The sequence below is a fragment of the Bos indicus x Bos taurus genome, chromosome 25 (assembly GCF_003369695.1).
Source record: "Bos indicus x Bos taurus breed Angus x Brahman F1 hybrid chromosome 25, Bos_hybrid_MaternalHap_v2.0, whole genome shotgun sequence".
In the NCBI taxonomy this organism is placed as follows: domain Eukaryota; kingdom Metazoa; phylum Chordata; class Mammalia; order Artiodactyla; family Bovidae; genus Bos; species Bos indicus x Bos taurus.
In genome coordinates this window covers 40,721,747-40,739,087 of record NC_040100.1, presented here as the reverse complement: position 1 = coordinate 40,739,087, position 17,341 = coordinate 40,721,747, and the positions used below count along the sequence as shown (strand labels likewise).

Below are 17,341 nucleotides of genomic sequence, written 5' to 3'. Positions count from 1 at the left end.
TCCCCAAGGAAGGCCGACCTCGGTGGCAGGGTGCCCCCCAGCAGAGCGGCTGGAGGCCCAACGGGCCACTCACCAGTGCCCGCCTCCTCTGGAAGGCACACAGGCAGGTCTTCAGCCTCCATAGCAGGTCGGCCTCCACGAGGAAGAGCAGGGTGAGGTAGGCAAACCCTGAGGCGGCCATGGAGGTCACGAACCTGCCGACCCCCGGGGTGCTCCACGCGTAGAAGTTCTCTTGGTACTGGATGTCTGTGAAACATGGGACAGGGTGCTGCACCCGTGGCTTGGAGCGCCCCTCCCCTCTGGGGGTCCCAGCCCCCCCAGTCCTCTCTCACGACCCCGAAGTGCCTGTGCCCAACCCCTGGGTGAAGGCTGCACCGGTGGGGCCCACTGGGCCTCTAAGGGTGTGTCACAGCCACATGGGGACCCAAGCACTGCCCGCATTTTGGCGGCTTCACCTTCGAGGTGGCCCTTGTGCCTGCGAGGGGTTCAGCTGTCCGGAGTAAGGCCTGGACACTCACTGTATTTCCGGCAGTAGTGGGCCGCCACGTCGGAGGAGGTGCAGTACCGTCTGGTTTCGTAGTTCTCGTAGAAGTTGCTCACTGCCATCCCCAAGCAGTGGTTGGGAAGCACCAGGAACACGCGGTCCAGGGTTCTGGAAAGTTCTTCTAACTTGACCGCTGTGGGGAGGAAGCACAGGCCAGTCAGCACGGGAGGACACACTGCACCTGTATGTGAGGTGCAGGAAGAGCTGGTGTCTGGAGTTCCCCACGCAGCTCAGCCGTGCCTGCCCCAGGGATCCAGCACCGGCCCTGCTCTCCTGCTGGTGTGGGTGCACGGGTGCCGTGGGGCAGGGCCGCCTGGGCACAACGGCTGCAGCACGCCTGGCCAGGGTGCCGGCTGGTTGAGCGGCTCTGCGGGTCACGGAGTGGGTGAAGGGGTGGGCTCCTGGCGCCCACCTGGGATGCGCATGATGGTGACAACGAGGAAGGTGGCGATGCCCGACAGGATGTTGAATATGGTCAGCCGCGTGTAGGCGGTGGCCGCCCCAGAGAAAAAGAAGCTCATCAGGTACATGAGGGGGATGATGGCCCAGCCGTAGAGCGTGAGCAGCAGCAGGGCGTCGGCCACGTGCCCGTCCCGCGTGAAGGCGTGCACGTCGAAGGCCTTGAACACCACCTGCAGCGGCACAGACAGGGTGCGTGAGTCCCTGCCCAGCAGCCCCCAGGCCCCACCTCCCAAAGGAGGAGAGGTCGGGGGGCGGGGCGTGAAGAGTGGAGGGGTGGGGCTCGAAGACGGGAGGTGGGGCACAAAGAAGGGAGGAGGTGGGGCGTGAAGGTGGGCAGGGTCAGTCAGGGTGGTGAAGACAGGAGGGGCACGGCCTGAAGACAGGCAGGGGCGTGAAGACCGGAGGGGGCGGGGCTGAAGGGCGGGGCGGGGCTTGAAGGCGGCGGGGCGGGGCGTGAAGATGGGCGGGGCTGCCAGGGCCTTCCCACCCTCCTCCCGCAGCAGGGGTGGTGCCGCCAGCACCTGCTGGGAGCCCAGGGTGATTCTGCGGGTTTCCCCCAACCCCAGACGCGGGGAAAGGCCCCAGCGCCACGCAGCTCACCAGCAGCAGCAGACTGGGGATGAGGAAGGACAGGAGGTCCCACAGCAGAGCCGAGAGCCAGAAAATAGCCACGTGGACACCACTCACGAACTGCACATGCTTGGCTTGGATGGCCCTCTCGCTGACTGCTAGGATGGAGAATGTGCTCGCCAGGAATGCCATGGCGAACAGCAAGTTGAGGGCGATGTCGAATCCTTTCCGGCCCCTGTGGCGGGAGGCAGGGAGGGCACAAGACAGGTCAGGAATAGAGCACAGCACGTCCTGGCAGCTGGGCCATCCAGTGCTGGCTCACTATTGTCCAAAGCGGGTGATGCAGTGACTCAGCCACTAAAGAGGGTTAAGGAAGAATCCAGAGCCTCAGGGGGCTCCATACCAGGAAAACTGCATCCCCCTACCCCACCCAGGAACAGCTCCCCTTCTGGGCATCCGGTCCACAGTGATGGCACTGCCGCCCTCCCAGTGGCCTTCCGTTCCCTGTGCACCCACTCCCCACAGACACTCAGGTGTGGATCCGACACTTCCGCCCCGCTCTGTGGCAGCCCAGGTCAGACCCGCCATTGGGCATGGCATCAGGGTAGTGGCAGTCTCCCCACTCTCATTCTTGAGTGGGCAGGACCTTCAGGTGCCAGCAACACCTATCAGAGACCAGGGCCAACAGCACCATTCTGTAGCTTAAACTGCCCCCTCCCCACCCCCTGAACGTTTCAACACGCCGTGCTGGGGTGGGGAATGCTCTGAACTGATGAAGTGCTGGCACATGTAGATGAGACTCGAGAGTGAAAGCCAGTCACTCAAGGCCACATGGTGTCTGATTCCACCTACGGGAAATGTCCAGGACAGGCAAACCACGGGGACAGAGAGTGGACTCCCGGCTGCTTAGAGGTAGAGGGAAGAGGAACGGGGAGTGACTGCCACGGAGCCACGGTTCCTTGAAGATAATGAAAACATTCGATAAAACTATATTGTGGTGATGGCTCCATCACTCAATGTACTAGAAACCATTCGATTGTGCATCGTGAACCACAGAACCATATGGCAGGTGGGTCATATCTCTTAGAGCTGTTTCAGCAAAAGAAAAACTCCTGTTCTCATCCACTTTCACCATGCTAAGCCCGACTCCCCAGCCTGACCCCTGGTGCAGCGAGAACAGAGGACTGCCACCCAGTCTCTGCTTTCACAGTGGGGTCGAGAGGGGGCGGAGGGGAGGAGGACACCGAAGGGCCAGGAGGCAGTCTAAAGTGGGAGGTGGCGATGAAAGCCCCATCAATGAACTGCCCTGAGGTGGGGTGACAGTTCTGCAATAAACAGACTTTTCTGGTTTCATCTGGACAGTCCCCAGAGGTCTAGGGGCTCTGCAATCGGGAAGAGGAGAGTCCTACACCATGAAGGTGACAAGGCCAAGGACAGAGATGCCTGAGATGGTCCCAGACTTGAGGCCACTGAGGGGCAGCGACACACACATATGCCGGGCACTGAAGGCCGTACCCCCAGGACATAGATCGGCAAGCGCTGGGTGCAGATTTGGGAAGAGGGTGCAGCACCCTCCAGATCCACAGGAGTCACCGGTGGGGCCTAAGTGTGTGTGGGCTGGGGTCTCCCCAAAGTCTCAGCTGTCCCAGGAAAGGTTTTATGTGGAAGGCTGGGGAGGCTGTGGGGTTGGGGTCCCCGTGGGAGGAGCCCAGCAGTGCCTCGGGTGTGGAGGCGGTCAGTCCTGGTGCTAGGAGCAGGTCCTGAGCACTTGGGGACGGGGTCCTGAGGGGGTGGGACAGGGCACATACTCATTGAACTGATCCTTGGCAGCCTGTAGGGCGCTCCGGGGCTGGGGGAAGTTGGACACCGTGATGGAGGCCCGGGGGCCACACAGCAGCTTGAACAGGAGGTTGTCCACGACGGCCAGCACAGTGGCTGGGGAGTGGTACGCTTGGTTGTTGAACAGGGCAGTGATGACCGTGCGCTCGCCCGTGTCTCTGAAGGACGCTGCCACCAGGCACCGCTCGTTGAAGCCGCCCCCCTCCACTGAGGCCCTGAAAATCAGGAACTCCTCCAGGTCACCTGTGTGGTGGCGGCAGGGGCAACGGCAGGGTCAGTGGCGTGGATGACTGGCTCAAGGCCGGCAGCCTGCCAAGGCCCCGCTCTGAGTGCCTGTCCTGAAGGGCCGCAGGAACCATAGAAAGGACACATCACCTTCCACCCACACGCTGTCCGGGGCTGTGGGGCCACGGGGTGGGAGCCACAGGACCCAAGGCTGCAGGCCTGGGGGGCACCCCCATAGCCACAAGCTCTTCCTTCTGCACCTCCACATGGGTGAGAAGGGGCCTCTGCCAGCACAAGCCACGCCCCCAAGCCCCCCAGGACACTCCCCTGAGATGCCCCTTACCCAGCACCTCTCGAGGCTCCTGGCCCTCGGCCTGCAGCATGTCTTTCAGATGCTCCGACAGCTGCTGATCCAGCCGAGAGGTCCCGGGGACCGAGAAGGGCACGACGGTGTGGCCGTACTCGCCCAGGGTCAGCTTCAGGAGGGGGTCGTCGAAGATCTCGGAGGAGTAGTTGATGGCCAGGAGGGCCAGGGTGAGGCACGTCACGGGTACCAGGACCTGGGCCGCCGCCACCTTCCACTCGCGCCAGCTGTAGGTGGCCTTCTTCAGGAACATGGCCCAGAACTGCTGGCAGTGGAGGGCCAGCTGCAACAGAGGGGGACGGGGTGACGTGGCCGCCAGCCTGAGCCAGCCCTGCCCCTGCCCCCGGGGCCTCCAGCTGACAGTGGCGCGCTGGGTCCCGGGCCTCCCCCCAGGGCTCGGGCCCTGACATGGACGACCCATGAGAGCACCTCCTTGTAGGTGCCCCTGGGCCTTGGGGCCTCACACCAGCTGTGGCGGCAGGGCAGGCGCTATTCCATCATCCAAGGATGTTAGGGGACCCTGTGCTACCCCAGAGAGGAGCCAAGGCCTCGGCCTTCCGTCCCTGCTGGTTGGAAGACTCCAGCCGCGCTCACAGCAGAGCAGGTGCACAAACCTCCCGCTGCCTGTATTCCCCACGCTCAGTCCTTCACTGTGCAGGTCAGGCTGGCAGGGACCAGAGCCCAGCTCCGCTGTGAGCTGCCCAGGCGACCTCGGCCCAGGCCTCAGCTTCCTGTCTGTAAAACGGGCCCACGGCTGCCTCTGTCTCGCTGGGTACAGGGCACATGTACATGGGGCGGTCAGCCTTATGAACGGCATTTGCCCTTGTTCGTGAGTGGCCAAGTTAGAACAACGAGAAGTGGCGGGTGTTCAGTTAAAATGCTCCGGGTTTTCCTTCTCTGGGCCAGCCTTCAGGAGCATGAACTGCGACCTGCCCTCTTCCTGGGGGCCTGGACCCTCTGGATGCCCGCGTTTGCCCTCACGGCCTCTGATACTCTCACGCTCTCACCCCGGTGTTGAGCCTAACGGCAGTGCACTCCTCCTCAATCAGCGCACCGACCCCGTCGGTCGGGTCCATGGTCCCACACAGGTGGCCATCCACGGCCCAGTCGCTGGCCCGCCTCTCGTGCTGGTACTGCAGGGCAGGGAGCTGGATGGCCTGGATATCCATGCTGCTGTCCACCAGCTTGCCAACCCTGGCCGAGACACGGAGGCCGGGTCAGAAAAGGCTCCTCGGGGAGGGAGGGGCAGCAGAGGAGGAAAGCCAGTGACCGTCAGGGGAACTCAGGCAGATGGCCATCTGTTCTGCCAGCTGGGCCTTCATGTGCCCATTCACACACTCATCCCTGCCTATCTCCAGGACACCAGCTGCGGAGACCAGGCAAAGCCCAGGAGAGAGAGAGAAAACCAGGCAGGCCCTGATCCTGAGGGCCCTGGTCTCCTGGAGAGACTGACCACGGTCAGCATTTATGCCCCAGACGGTCCAGGGGACAGGATGGGGCACAGGGCACAACGGCAGTGTGGGGAGGGCTTGTCACAGTGTGGAGACCTGAGGGTCGGGGGTCACTGCATGCCGAGACGAGGAGGCAGAAGAATGTATCTTGGGAGGGGCCACCTCGGGGCGGGCATGATGGTGCATGCGGGGGGCCATCCCATGGACTGTAGCCTGCCAGGCTCCTCTGTCCATGGAATTCTCCAGGCAAGAGTACTGGAGTGGGTTGCCATTTCCTTCTCCAGTGTACTTCCCAACCCAGGGATAGAACCCGGGTCTCCTGCATTGCAGGCAGATTCTTTACCAACTGAGCTACTCAGAAGTACATGTAGGGGGTGGGTGGGGGCAAAGCTGGCAGGTCCTCAGGTGGCAGAGATCGGAGTCATGGCCTTGGGCTGCGTGGGGGGCTGCACTGAGGCTGGGAGCCAGCCAACCTGTGCACCTGTGTATTTATATTCACTGATGGTATTGCCTCCTCTAGGCTGTGAGCCCCAAGGAAAAAAATCTGCATAACATTTATTTTTGTATTTCTTGTTCCTAGCACTGTATCTGCCGAATAAAGCATTCAAGAAATGCTTGACTAATGTGTTAATTGTTTGGAGCCCATGCCCCAGTTCTGAGAGGTGAAGGCTAAATTTCGCATCTTCACTACAGAAGGAGACATGCCTGGGGATGATCACCTGAACTCTAGAAGAGCTCCCTGGAGGGGCCCAGGGGAGGGGCCGACACACACAGTGGGAGTGGAGCATCCGGGCATCAGAGTTCCACTGCTCTGCGGTCTGAGTCACCCGAGTGTCGGGAACCTGGCCGAGTCTGTGCCGGTGTTACTAACAGGGCCCTGCAGATGTGAGCTCAGGCCCTGAGGGCTGGCCTGCTGCCCTCCTGCCACCCCGGGCTGCGGGTCAAGCTCGGACGGGCGTTCCAGATGACAGTCAAGGGCACTGCTGTATCATCACCCTTTAGAAAAGCCACCCGCAGGGCTGAGACCCCGGCGGATGCAGATGCACAGGTACTGACCGGAGGAAGACCTCCTCCATGGTGGTGACGGAGGCCCCGAAGCTGGCAATGCCCAGCTCCTTCTGCTTCTTCTCCAGTTTAGCAAAAAGACTTTCAAACCTGAAAAAAAAAAAAAGAGACCAGGGTGGTAAGTCGCTTCTCAGTGACTTTCTAGATGGTGTGTTCCTAAACAATCACCTCAGTGCAGTGTGGGGGAGGGGCAAAGGAAGGTGAGCCTCTGGAGATGGTGTCTCAGAAACAAAGCTCAGCTTTGTCACCCCCTGTCCCCCTTCCTCCTCCAACATAGCACTTTTTTAAATAATCTTTTTTTTTTGGCCAGCCATGCTGTGTGGCTTGTGGAATCTCAGTTCCCTGACCAGGGATTGAACCCGGCAGTGAAAGTGCCGAATCCCAACCGTCAAATTGCCAGGGAAGTCCCCACACAACCTCTTTTGGGTACTTGGGCCTATAAGGCACTCTTTGATGGCACACATGTACATGAAGTCACAGACCAAACCAAAAGAAATTGGGGAATATTCATGGACTTGTAGGACACAGAAGTCCTTTCTAAGGAGAAATCACAAAGGAAAAGATAGAACCCATTTGATGTAAAATATCTGCGAGGGAAAAACCTCTCACAAAATTAGAAGGCAGCAATGAATTAGGTCTTCCTGGTGGCTCAGACGGTAAAGCGTCTGCCTGCAATGCAGGAGATCCGGGTTCGATTCCTCGGTTGGGAAAATACCCTGGAGAAGGAAATGGCACCCCACTCCAGTACTCTCGCCTGGAAAATTCCATGGACTGAGGAGCCTGGTAGGCCACAGTCCATGGGGTCGCAAAGAGTCGGACACGACTGAGCGACTTCACTTCAATGAATGGGAAAAAAGGTACAACAGAAGTGGTCGATGTTAATACTGAACACACAGGACTGGGGCGTGCAACGGCCAGAAGCAGCGACGCTTAGCACCCAGTAAGCACCGGAAGTGCTCAGTCTGCCAGCAGGAGTGGAAGAAACACAAATGATAAGTACGCAGTGTGGGTCATTCCCACCCATGAGATACACAAGTAATGAAGAGAAGTCTGATTCAAAGCTGGCGTCGGTAAAATGGACCCTCCCCGTCCTGCTGCTGGGGAAGTCAAACTCAAAACCTGTCCGGGGAGAGTCTGGTAACAGGTACCCCACTGCTGGGGATCCATCCCAAGGGGCCACTGGAGACCTCAACAGAGTTTTCTAGAAAGATGTGCATTAGCATATTTGCATGTGTGTGTCTGTAAAACATGAACATGTGATGACAGAGTAGGTGTTAAATTATAGTACATCTAAGTCAGGGAACGCTGCCGTGATTAAAACCACATTGCTCAGTCAGGCTGGTAGCAAGATTAATTGCACCTGTAAGTTTTCTATTCCAAAGTTTCTGCATGTGAATCAGAAGTTCGTTTTTACCTGCCCACATGGGGAGACTGCTCTGTTTACGAGGCATGTGTCCACAGCTCAGACTACGAGACCAAGAAGATATGTGAGTTCACAGCTGCACACTAACCCTGAATGGTTGCAGTGTGAGGAGCAAGCTACGCATGGAGAGCGCCAGTGCACCCAACACCCTGTGATGACCACCCTTCCCCTCGGGTACAGCCCTGACGCACAGGGAGGCCTGGCACCCCAGGCCCAGCAAGTAGACTCACCAGGTACCAACCATCACCGGCCCAGGAGCTGAGAGGGACCCTGGCCAAGCCCACAGGTGCAGGGTGCGTGTCTCACACACAGGCCCCTTAAGTCCCACTGAGCCCCCTTTTCAGATCTGCACCTGTGTGTGTTCTGGGACATGTATGTACCTCTGTGTGCTCTCTCTAGGATGTGTGCCTAAGCATGCTCCAGGACACATATGTACCTGTGCATGCCCTGGGACACACACGTGCTCATGTGTGCTCTGTGACACGTATATACCTTTGCATGCTCTGGGACACATATGTACTTGTGTGCGCTCTGGGACACACACATGCCCATGCATGCTCTGTGACACGTATGTACCTGTGCACAGTCTGGGACACGTATGTACCTGTGCACGTTCTGGGACACAGATGTACCTGTGCATACTCTGGGACAAACATGTGCCTGTGCGTGCTCTGGGACACATATGTACTTGTGCATGCTCTGGGACACGCACGTGTCCGTGTGTGCTCTGGGACACGTATATACCTGTGCATGTTCTGGGACACAGACATGCCCATGTGTGCTCTGGTACACATATGTACCTGTGCATGCTCTGGGACACATATGTACCCATGTGTGCTCTGGGACACAGACGTGCCCGTGCATGCTCTGGGACACGTATGTATCTGTGTGTGTTCTGGGGTACATGTATGTACCTGTGCATGCTCTGGGACACACACATGCCACACGTATGTACCTGTGCGTGCTCTCCTTGGGAAGAATGAACGACAGCTCTGCCCCGGCGCTGCTCTCCAGGGTGGCGTTGGGGACGTGGTGCTGGACCAGCCGGGAGATGCCCTCGGGGTTGCAGTGGGGCTCCTTCACCAGCGTCATGTGGTAGCCTGCGCCTGAATACCCCAGAGTGTTCGGTGCTCACCCAGTGAGCCCAGTGGGGTTCACCCAGGGCCCCGGGCTCCCTGGGGAGGAGGCAGGCTCCTGGGGAAGGGGCTGCAGAATGGGGGCAAGTGAAATGGAATCGATGCCCATCAGGGTGCCTCAGGGCTGTCATGAGGGGCTCAGCTCCCCTCCACTCACCCTCGCTGGGGAGAGATGCTGGAGGACCCGCAGTGCTGAGCACAAGGAGGTGAGAGCAGAGCTAGACTTCAGACTGCAAGTGGCAGAGGCTGGGTCCAAACTGTCCCCAAGACCTCTTCTCCCTGCTTCCTTGGTAACAGAGCCTCAGGACAAAGGCCGTCCTCTCCAGCCTCCCCCCAGCCTGATGGTGAGCACTTGGGGTCACCTGCCACTTGCGGGGCTGTGTGTTGGCCAGGGGAAGCTGTGGGGGTTCAGAGCACACCTCCTGGGGTGTCTGGGGGAGGGGCGCTGCACCTCTGCCTTTGCTTCCTCTGCGGGTGGGACATGAGCAGACCTGGCCTGCCAGGACCATGCCGGATGGCGAGCAGTCCTCCAGAAGGGAAGCTGCACTCACATAGCAAAGAGGGGGCTGACTGCACCCACTGCCCACCCGCCCTGGGCAGTGCCGCGGGCCCCCCGCCTGTTCGGGAGCTGTGATGCTGGCAAGCAGACTTGGCTCCTCCAACGGCACCCCCGCTCTTGGCAGGGCCGGCATTGACTGTTAGTCCACCAGTCAAGGCCAAACAATGCTCCAGATTAAGACTTTCTGTTCTCCTCCTCGTCATTCTCACAGCCCCTCTGCCTGGGCCTCGGGTCTCCACCCACAGGGAGCAGACAGGCCGTCTAGAGAAGGCCGCTCCCCACCTGACCTCAGGGGCCCTCAGGGAACATGACCAGTGGGCACTTTCTCCGGCACCTGGACCAGCCACGTGGACCCCGTGCGGAATGGACTTTCAGCTGCCCGCCGGCCCCGCTCACCGTATTTCTCCTTGAGGAACAGCGACGACCCGCAGCACTGCAGCTCCCCCTTGGCCATGATGGCGATGCGGTCCCCCAGCAGGTCAGCCTCGTCCATGAAGTGGGTGGTCAGCAGGATGGTGCGGTCGCTCTTGTGCTGCTGCAGAAGGTCCCAGATGGCCCTCCTGGAGATGGCGTCCACGCCCGAGGTGGGCTCGTCCAGCATCAGCACCTGGAGGGCGGAGGGGCAGCCCCGTGAGGACGGCAGAGCCCTGGCCTGGGCTGCAGGCCGCGCCACAGGCCCCCCGGGCCTACTTTGGAGCCCGCGATGAGGGCGATGCCGATGGAGAGCTTGCGCCGCATCCCGCCGCTCAGAAACCTGCTCCGGGAATCCCGCTTCTCCTCCAGCCCGAGCACGTGCAGCATGCGTTTGACCTCCTCAGGGCACTTCTGACGTGGCAAGCCTTTCAGCTGAAACAGCAGGGATGGAGATCTGGCCCGTCCAGGCGGCACCAGCCTTGGTGCTGTCCCTGTCCCTCCCCATGCTGGACCTCATGCCCTGACCACCCTGCACCCCACAGTCTGCTGACGGCTCCCTGGGGCAGGTTCGGTTTTCTGGGAGGCTAAGGGCTCCGAGGCTGCCTCACGGATGATGGGACCACCGCGGCAGCCCGCACACCCTGTCCCCTGCCGGCTCACCTGAGCGTAGAAATACAGGTGCTCGGCAACGGTCAGGTCGTCAAACAAGACGTCATGCTGTGGGCACAGGCCTAGGCTTTTCCGGATCTGATCCATGTCCTGGGAGACTTCGTACCCGCTGATGTATGCTCGTCCACTGGTCGGGGGGAAGAGACCTAGGGCCGAGCAGAAGACCCCGGGGCCTGAGGTCAATGCAAACACCCTCCAGGAGCAGAAGGAGGGCTGAGCCTCCCTGGTTCGCGTGGTGAGTGCCCCGCCCCACCGAGTGGGCCTCCAGAGGCAGAGGAGGGTCATCAGCCCTGGGTGCTGATGCGGCCCTGAGCCCTCAGGCAGAGATGGGGTGGCTGGTACCTGGGGGAGCAGGTCAGAGGGCAGTCCCAGGAACCCAGGAGAAGCAAAGCCCGGAGGATGGTTACTGCCCCATGACCTCCTGACCCTGTGGCCTGGTCCCCACAGGATCTTGATCCCGGGCACCTTGGCTTATTAGGGATGAGTGGCATGTCCCCCACACCCTCGGACCCCAGGTCCCAACTTGAGCCTGCACTCAGGGAGGACGGGGCGACTGGCAGAGCTGGGCCAGCGTGTCCAGGATGGCTTTTAGGAGAGTGGGCGCGGGACCCCCGTCAGTGCGGGTGGAGCCCCTCCCTGTGGCCTAAGGGGCTCCCGCCCTGTCCCAGGGCCCCCACGGCTCCGCAGCTCTCAGCGTGGACAGGACAGCCACCTAAGGGCAAGTGGCTGGTGGTCAGGGGTGGGGAGGGGGCGTGGAGGCCGGGTCCTCACCCGTGAGCATGGAGAGGGTGGTGGTCTTCCCCGCGCCATTGTGGCCCAGCAGGACAGTGATCTGGCCCTCGTACAGGTTCAGGTTCAGGTCTCTGACAGCCGCCTTGCCCTTGTTCCCCACTCTGAACACCTGCAGGAGAGGCAGGGGCGACCCTGGGCATCAGGAGCCCCCTGGGCCCTCACCGCAGAGGCCCTCCATCTTACTCCCTCGGGAATCCCTGTCCACCCGAGGGTGTTGGGTGGAGATCATGCCCAGCGCACCGCAAGGCCAGAGTACTGATGGAAGACCCCTTCCTTCCTGCGGCTCCCGACCTGCCCCTCCCCAGGCCCCCAGCACCCAGCATCTGGGCAGGACTAGAAGGTCTGGAAGACCAGGCATTGCATACAGCGAGCCCAGAGAGCGTCCACTGCCAAGCTGGTCAGAGGTTAAGGGGGGCAACAGCAGGTCCTGACTCGATCCTGAGCCTCCACACTGGGCCCTGGGGCACAGCCTGGGTAGCCGGTGCCCAGGTGCCAGTCAGAGGGCAGCCCCAGGAACCCAGGAAAAGCGAGGCCCAGAGGATGGTTCCTGCCCTGTGATGCCGCGGTCTAGTCCCCACAGGTGTGGCACCTTGGACACGTGCTTGATCTTGATCCCGGCCACCAGGTCCTCAGGCTCAGCTTCAAAGTACTCGGTCCTGAGCACCTTCTCAGGGTCGTCGTCCTCCTCCTCCTTCCCGAGCGCCGTCCTTGGGCGTCCGCACCAGTACGAGGGCTAGAACAGAAATCTCGATTGGCCCAGTCACGTCAGCTCATTTTTTCTTTGCCACACACAGAGCAACCATTGACCGACACGCTGGAGCTGCGAGCCTACCAGCCCCGGCCTCCCCCATGAAGTGCTGCTGCAGAGAACGCACTGCCAAGAGTCCTGGGGTCGGACGGAGACCCCGCGCAGCTCCGCGCCCACTGCCTGGGAAGTGCTGAGTCTGTCCCCTGTTCTGCCACAAGGCTCACTGTGCACAGAGCTCAGAGGTGATAGGAGGGAAAGTAAACCAAGAAACTGAACACAAAGCCAGGTCACAAAGCGGTCCTGCCCAGGGCGATGTGGGGAGGCCCGGCTCCTCTCAGGTGCTCGTGAAACAAACCAGACGCCCGCGGGCCGGCCTCCCTCCCATGGTCTGGCTCCCGCAGCGCAGGGGTCACTCGAGGGTGGCACATGGTTGGCACAGTGGTGTGGGCGGGGTCACAGGAGAGGTGAGCACAGGGCCCTGGAAGAAGCCCCCCAGGGGAAGCCCTGCTGGGGGAGAATATATCACCCACAGCTCCAGCCCCACTCCCCGTGTACCCCACAGCCAATGGGGCGGTTCCAACGTGTCACATTCCATTGGTTTGGGGGACACCTGTCTCTCATTGTAAGAGACTTTGAAATCAGAATGTGTCTTACAGATTACAGAAACCACCACACAGAACAATGGCCAGTATTTTTCTTTCTTGGTGTCAAAGTGATGGTGCCTCTAAGAATCAGGACCATCTTAGATTTGATGAAATAATGGGTGGAGCCTGATGCTGGGAAAGACTGAAGGCAAAAGGAGAAGAGGGCGGCAGAGGATAGATGGTTGGATGGCAGCACTGATTCAATGGACATGAACTTGGACAAACTCTAGGAGATAGTGAAGGACAGGGAAGCCTGGCGTGCTGCAGTCCATGGGGTCACAAAGAGCCGGACACGACTTAGCGACTGAACAACAATGACAAAGTGAGTGGACACTTGATAAAGATTAGTTGAACCAAAGATAAACAATAAAGTGGCTCCTGGCTAACCTAGCTAATCAACAGGAGGGAATTTGTTAACAATTAGGTGGTGCACGCATGAATACTATATAGTTGTTAAAAAGTGAAGCTGGTTGAGAAAAACGCATGTTTGAATAGAAATATATTTACAAATACATTAAAAAATTATAAATATGCACAGATAAAATCTAAAAGTGTATTTGTAAATAGACCCATATGTATATGTACTTAAAATACCTAAGATGTACACTGGGCTTCCCTGGTGGCTCAGATGGTAAAGAATCCACCTGTAATGCAGGAGACCCGGGTTTGATCCCTGAGTTGGGAAGCTCCCCTGGAGAAGGGAATGGCTGCCCACTCCAGTATTTGGGCCTGGAGAATCCCATGGACAGAGGAGCCTGGGGAGCTAATGTCCATGGGATCACAAAGAGTTGGACACGACTGAGCGACTAAGACTTTATAAAACGTACCTAGAAAAAAAGAGCAAGTCTCAAGCATTTTTACATCATCCCCTTTTCTAAGAACAAACGTATAGATGTCAGATGACATACATGCGTGCCGCACACGCACAGGAAACCATGTGAAGAACTACACCTAGAGTGTCAGTGGTGTTCCTCTCTGGGTGGTGGGCTTGTGCTGTTCACTCCAGCAACATGATCAGTTTTGCAAGAAGCTCTGTTACTTTGTGTGCAGAAAACCCAACCAGATATTTTTTGAGGAAGGCGGCTTGGGTGGGGCTGCATACAGGCCCTGTGGCCAGCCAGTCAGTGCCAGCTCCTACTCTCGGACCTGGGCACTGTAGGTCAGGGGATGGAAGGGCTTGGGGCACGCAGGTAGCCATCAGAACTCACCAGGATGAAGAAGTACCAGGGCTGGGGCACGCCGAACTGGCCCGGGAGGACGGCCTCCACATACCAGGCCACAAGCCCGTAGAGGACGGAGTCCAGCAGCAGCATGCCCAGCACCTGCCCGAAGGTGAAGTCGTCGTCCACATTGACGGGACTCAGGAGGTCTCGCCACTGGATGCCTGTGCCTGGAAGACATGCCAGGAGACGGGCCTGACGCGGACCCGCAGGGCAGAGTCAGCATGGCGGCACCCCCGCTCCCAGCAAACCCGACAGCTCTCCCCTGGCCTTTCAGACCAGAGCAGGTCACCAGATCGGTGTCACAGAACCAGCAAAGCTCATGAACTGACGAGAGGGCCTCATGTTTGATTTGCAACATATACGTGTGCAGACGTGTCCATCTACACAACACACCTATACACAGACACACGGACACATGTACACATTCACGTATGAGGTGCATTTAAGACAGGTCTTTTCAGAGAAGGGAAACATGTCAGTGCACACAAAGCTCTGTTTAGCGGTGCTCGTGGTGTCCTGTCTTCTCACTGGTTTGTAGCATCACTGTCCAAAGGATGCCTGGGGGTTTCCGTGTGGCTGACTCCAGGGCCCCTGGTGGAAATGGCTGGTCTTCAGCCTTGTGCTCTGTTAACTTCCAAACTACAAATTTGTCTGTTTTAGGAAAATTCAGTATAGAATTTTGAAAACAGTGTCATCTAGTTTGACTTCTCTTTGCAAATGTCTATTTTAAAGAGCATCTGAGCCCTGGAAGGTACTGTGCATTAAAAAAAAAAAATCCACAGTTTATCGTACACTGCTGAACTAAAAGTCCCGTGTCAGCTGAAGAAAAACATTCTAATGAAGGATAAAGCCACACTGAAGGTTCTTGTGGACATCCACGCCCTCCCTCCTTAGACCACAGCCAGAAAGCCATGAGAAGTAGGAATTGAGGCCTGGAAGAAACGCAGGCTTTGAGCCTGAAAGAGGATGTCTGTGTGGGGTGGGGCTGAGAAGCGGGGTTGTGTTTCCCCTCCTGCTAGCAGAGCAATGCCAGGTCTCCCAGGACGGATGCCAGCACAACACGGGCCATGCGGAAACCCATCGTGTCCCTCCTGCCTCTGCTTAGAGCTGAGGAAGCGGGAAGGTGGGCCACGTCTGGGTCCACGCGCCTCTTCAAGCCCTTCCATGAGAGGGTCTGAGTGATGGGAACGATCAGGGCCTTCTCCTGAGAGGTGAGTGCTCTGCCACTGGAGATCTCCCAGCAGGTGTGGGGTGAAGGGTAAGACCAGGTGCACTTTCAGCCTTCAGAGGAGCCTTGACTCCACGTCAAGTGAAATCTGAGCAAAAACGGGAGCCCCCAGGCCAGCATCAGCCCAGCAGCATTTATCTGACTGCCAAGACACTTTACGCCTAAGCCTAGTGGAGCAGAGTGTAAAGAATCTGCCTGCAGTGCAGGAGGCCAGGGTTCGATCCCTGGGTCAGGAAGGTCCCCTGGAGAAGGAAATGGCAACCTGCTCCAGTATTCTTGCCTAGAGAATTCCATGGATAGAGGAGCCTGGCAGGCTACAGTCCATGGGGTCGCAGAGTCAGACGCGACTGAGCGACTAACACGTGACATTTTACAGGTTAGGAAATGTCACAAAACCCGAGAAAGCCATGTCCCGGTGTGTCCCTTGTTCCTCTCTCAGGTTCCCTGTCTTCATTGCCAATCCCTGCAGGAGGTATCAGGGAAACAGGGGGAGGGGAGACGCTAATTCCACCGCTTTACCGAAAGCTGGGAGCTATTGAACTCACAGACTGAGACCCCAGGCCTAGGAACCCTAAACCCACGAGGCAGGCGGAGACTCAAAGGTGACCAGCTTGAGCCCCACGACCGGCAAATGCAGACTCTCATGTCCAGTGTCTTCCAGCAGTGACAGTTGGTCCCAGGCAGGGCTTCGTGGGGAGCTCAGAGAAGGGATGGGGGTGGCTGATGTCGCGGTGGACACCCTGACTCTCTGTACAGTCTGCCACGTGTCTTTGATCTGCCTCCCTTGTGGCTCCAGCCCCTTCTCCCCGTTGTGAGGACTTGCCTTTCGGGTGCTCAGCTCGTGGAGCTGCGCTGAAGTGGCTGGAGCGAGCATCTCGGGGCTGGAGGGCCCTCTGCTCAGACCCTCTTGGGGCAACTGAACCAGCAAGAGCAGCTATGAAAAGGGAGACTACTCACCTTTAGCTTCAAATTTCCCTATGAGCTGGGCTCCCATCGCCATGGCGACATTGGACAGGAGGCAGGAGAAGAGCTTCTGGCTCAGCGTCATCCAGTTGTACCGAGGAGCAACGAAGAAGTAGGGGATGTAGGAGAAGAAGTAGAGGAAGCCGCCAATGGCTGCTGCCATGTTGGCTGTGGATGGAGAGAGGGCAAGATGGGCGTGTGCACCCCCAGCATCTCCTGGGGCACCAAGGACCCGTCCCTCGTGCGAGCCGCCCGACCCCAGCCTGACATTGGCTGGGGACCGAAGTTCAGTGCTGGGGGGCCCCCACTCAGTCCACAGCCTCTTCCCTTGTTGGGATGCCTAAGCTGCAGGGAACACCACTCCACCTGGGGCGGCACCTGTCTGCCCCATCCCAGGGACCCCAACGTGACTGCTCCACCCTCTCCCACAGACCCGCCTCCAGCTGCCTTTACCTGATGTGACCAACACTGAGCCCTGACTGCCCACTGCGCACCCCCAGCCCTGCCCTGTCTCGTTCACTCATTTGGCCTACAGAGACTCGTCGGACCTGCTCAGTGCCAGGCCCTGGTCCAGGCACCAGGGAGGCAAAGCCCTCCACTTGGGGAGCTTAGGACCAGTGCGTACATAGCTGGTGGAACTGGGGGAGCTTAGGACCGGCGCGTACATAGATGGTGGAACTGGGAGAGTTTAGGACCGGCGCGTACATGGCTGGTGGACAAGAAAGCCAGCAAGGCAGGGATGCTGGGTGGGCACAGCCTGCGAGGGGCAGCAAACCGCTGACCCGGGACAAGATGCACCCTGGGCTGGGGGCTGTGACTGTAACCAGGTGGCCAAGGGAGGCCTGGATGAGCAGGTGACACGTGGGAAGGACCTGAAAGAGGCCAAGTGTCCACAGGTGCTGGGTGGGGAGACAGGGGGCTTTAGTCCATGCAGTGACCCCCACAGACTCCAGCATTAAGAGTTCTTTATGCCCTAAAGATCTGTTGAGGACATCAGGGGCTTCCCTGGTGGTCCAGTGGTT

At 58.9% G+C, this 17,341-nt stretch overlaps 1 protein-coding gene across 4 annotated transcripts in view; it reads right to left on the bottom strand.

The window, feature by feature from the left end:
- Positions 1 to 17,341, bottom strand: part of ABCA3 (ATP binding cassette subfamily A member 3) — a 41,427-nt gene that overhangs the window by 5,102 nt on the left and 18,984 nt on the right. For all 4 annotated transcript variants that reach the window (XM_027526722.1, XM_027526723.1, XM_027526724.1 and 1 more), the window contains 16 exons: positions 16,314 to 16,487; positions 14,114 to 14,295; positions 12,103 to 12,246; positions 11,493 to 11,622; positions 10,713 to 10,867; positions 10,329 to 10,484; positions 10,035 to 10,245; positions 8,899 to 9,049; positions 6,512 to 6,610; positions 5,012 to 5,198; positions 3,984 to 4,287; positions 3,385 to 3,658; positions 1,607 to 1,811; positions 957 to 1,176; positions 519 to 677; positions 74 to 246 (listed from right to left, as the gene is read on the bottom strand). In XM_027526722.1, the coding sequence (XP_027382523.1) occupies positions 74 to 246; positions 519 to 677; positions 957 to 1,176; positions 1,607 to 1,811; positions 3,385 to 3,658; positions 3,984 to 4,287; positions 5,012 to 5,198; positions 6,512 to 6,610; positions 8,899 to 9,049; positions 10,035 to 10,245; positions 10,329 to 10,484; positions 10,713 to 10,867; positions 11,493 to 11,622; positions 12,103 to 12,246; positions 14,114 to 14,295; positions 16,314 to 16,487 (2,924 nt within the window). The remainder of the gene's footprint in view (positions 1 to 73; positions 247 to 518; positions 678 to 956; positions 1,177 to 1,606; positions 1,812 to 3,384; positions 3,659 to 3,983; positions 4,288 to 5,011; positions 5,199 to 6,511; positions 6,611 to 8,898; positions 9,050 to 10,034; positions 10,246 to 10,328; positions 10,485 to 10,712; positions 10,868 to 11,492; positions 11,623 to 12,102; positions 12,247 to 14,113; positions 14,296 to 16,313; positions 16,488 to 17,341) is intronic.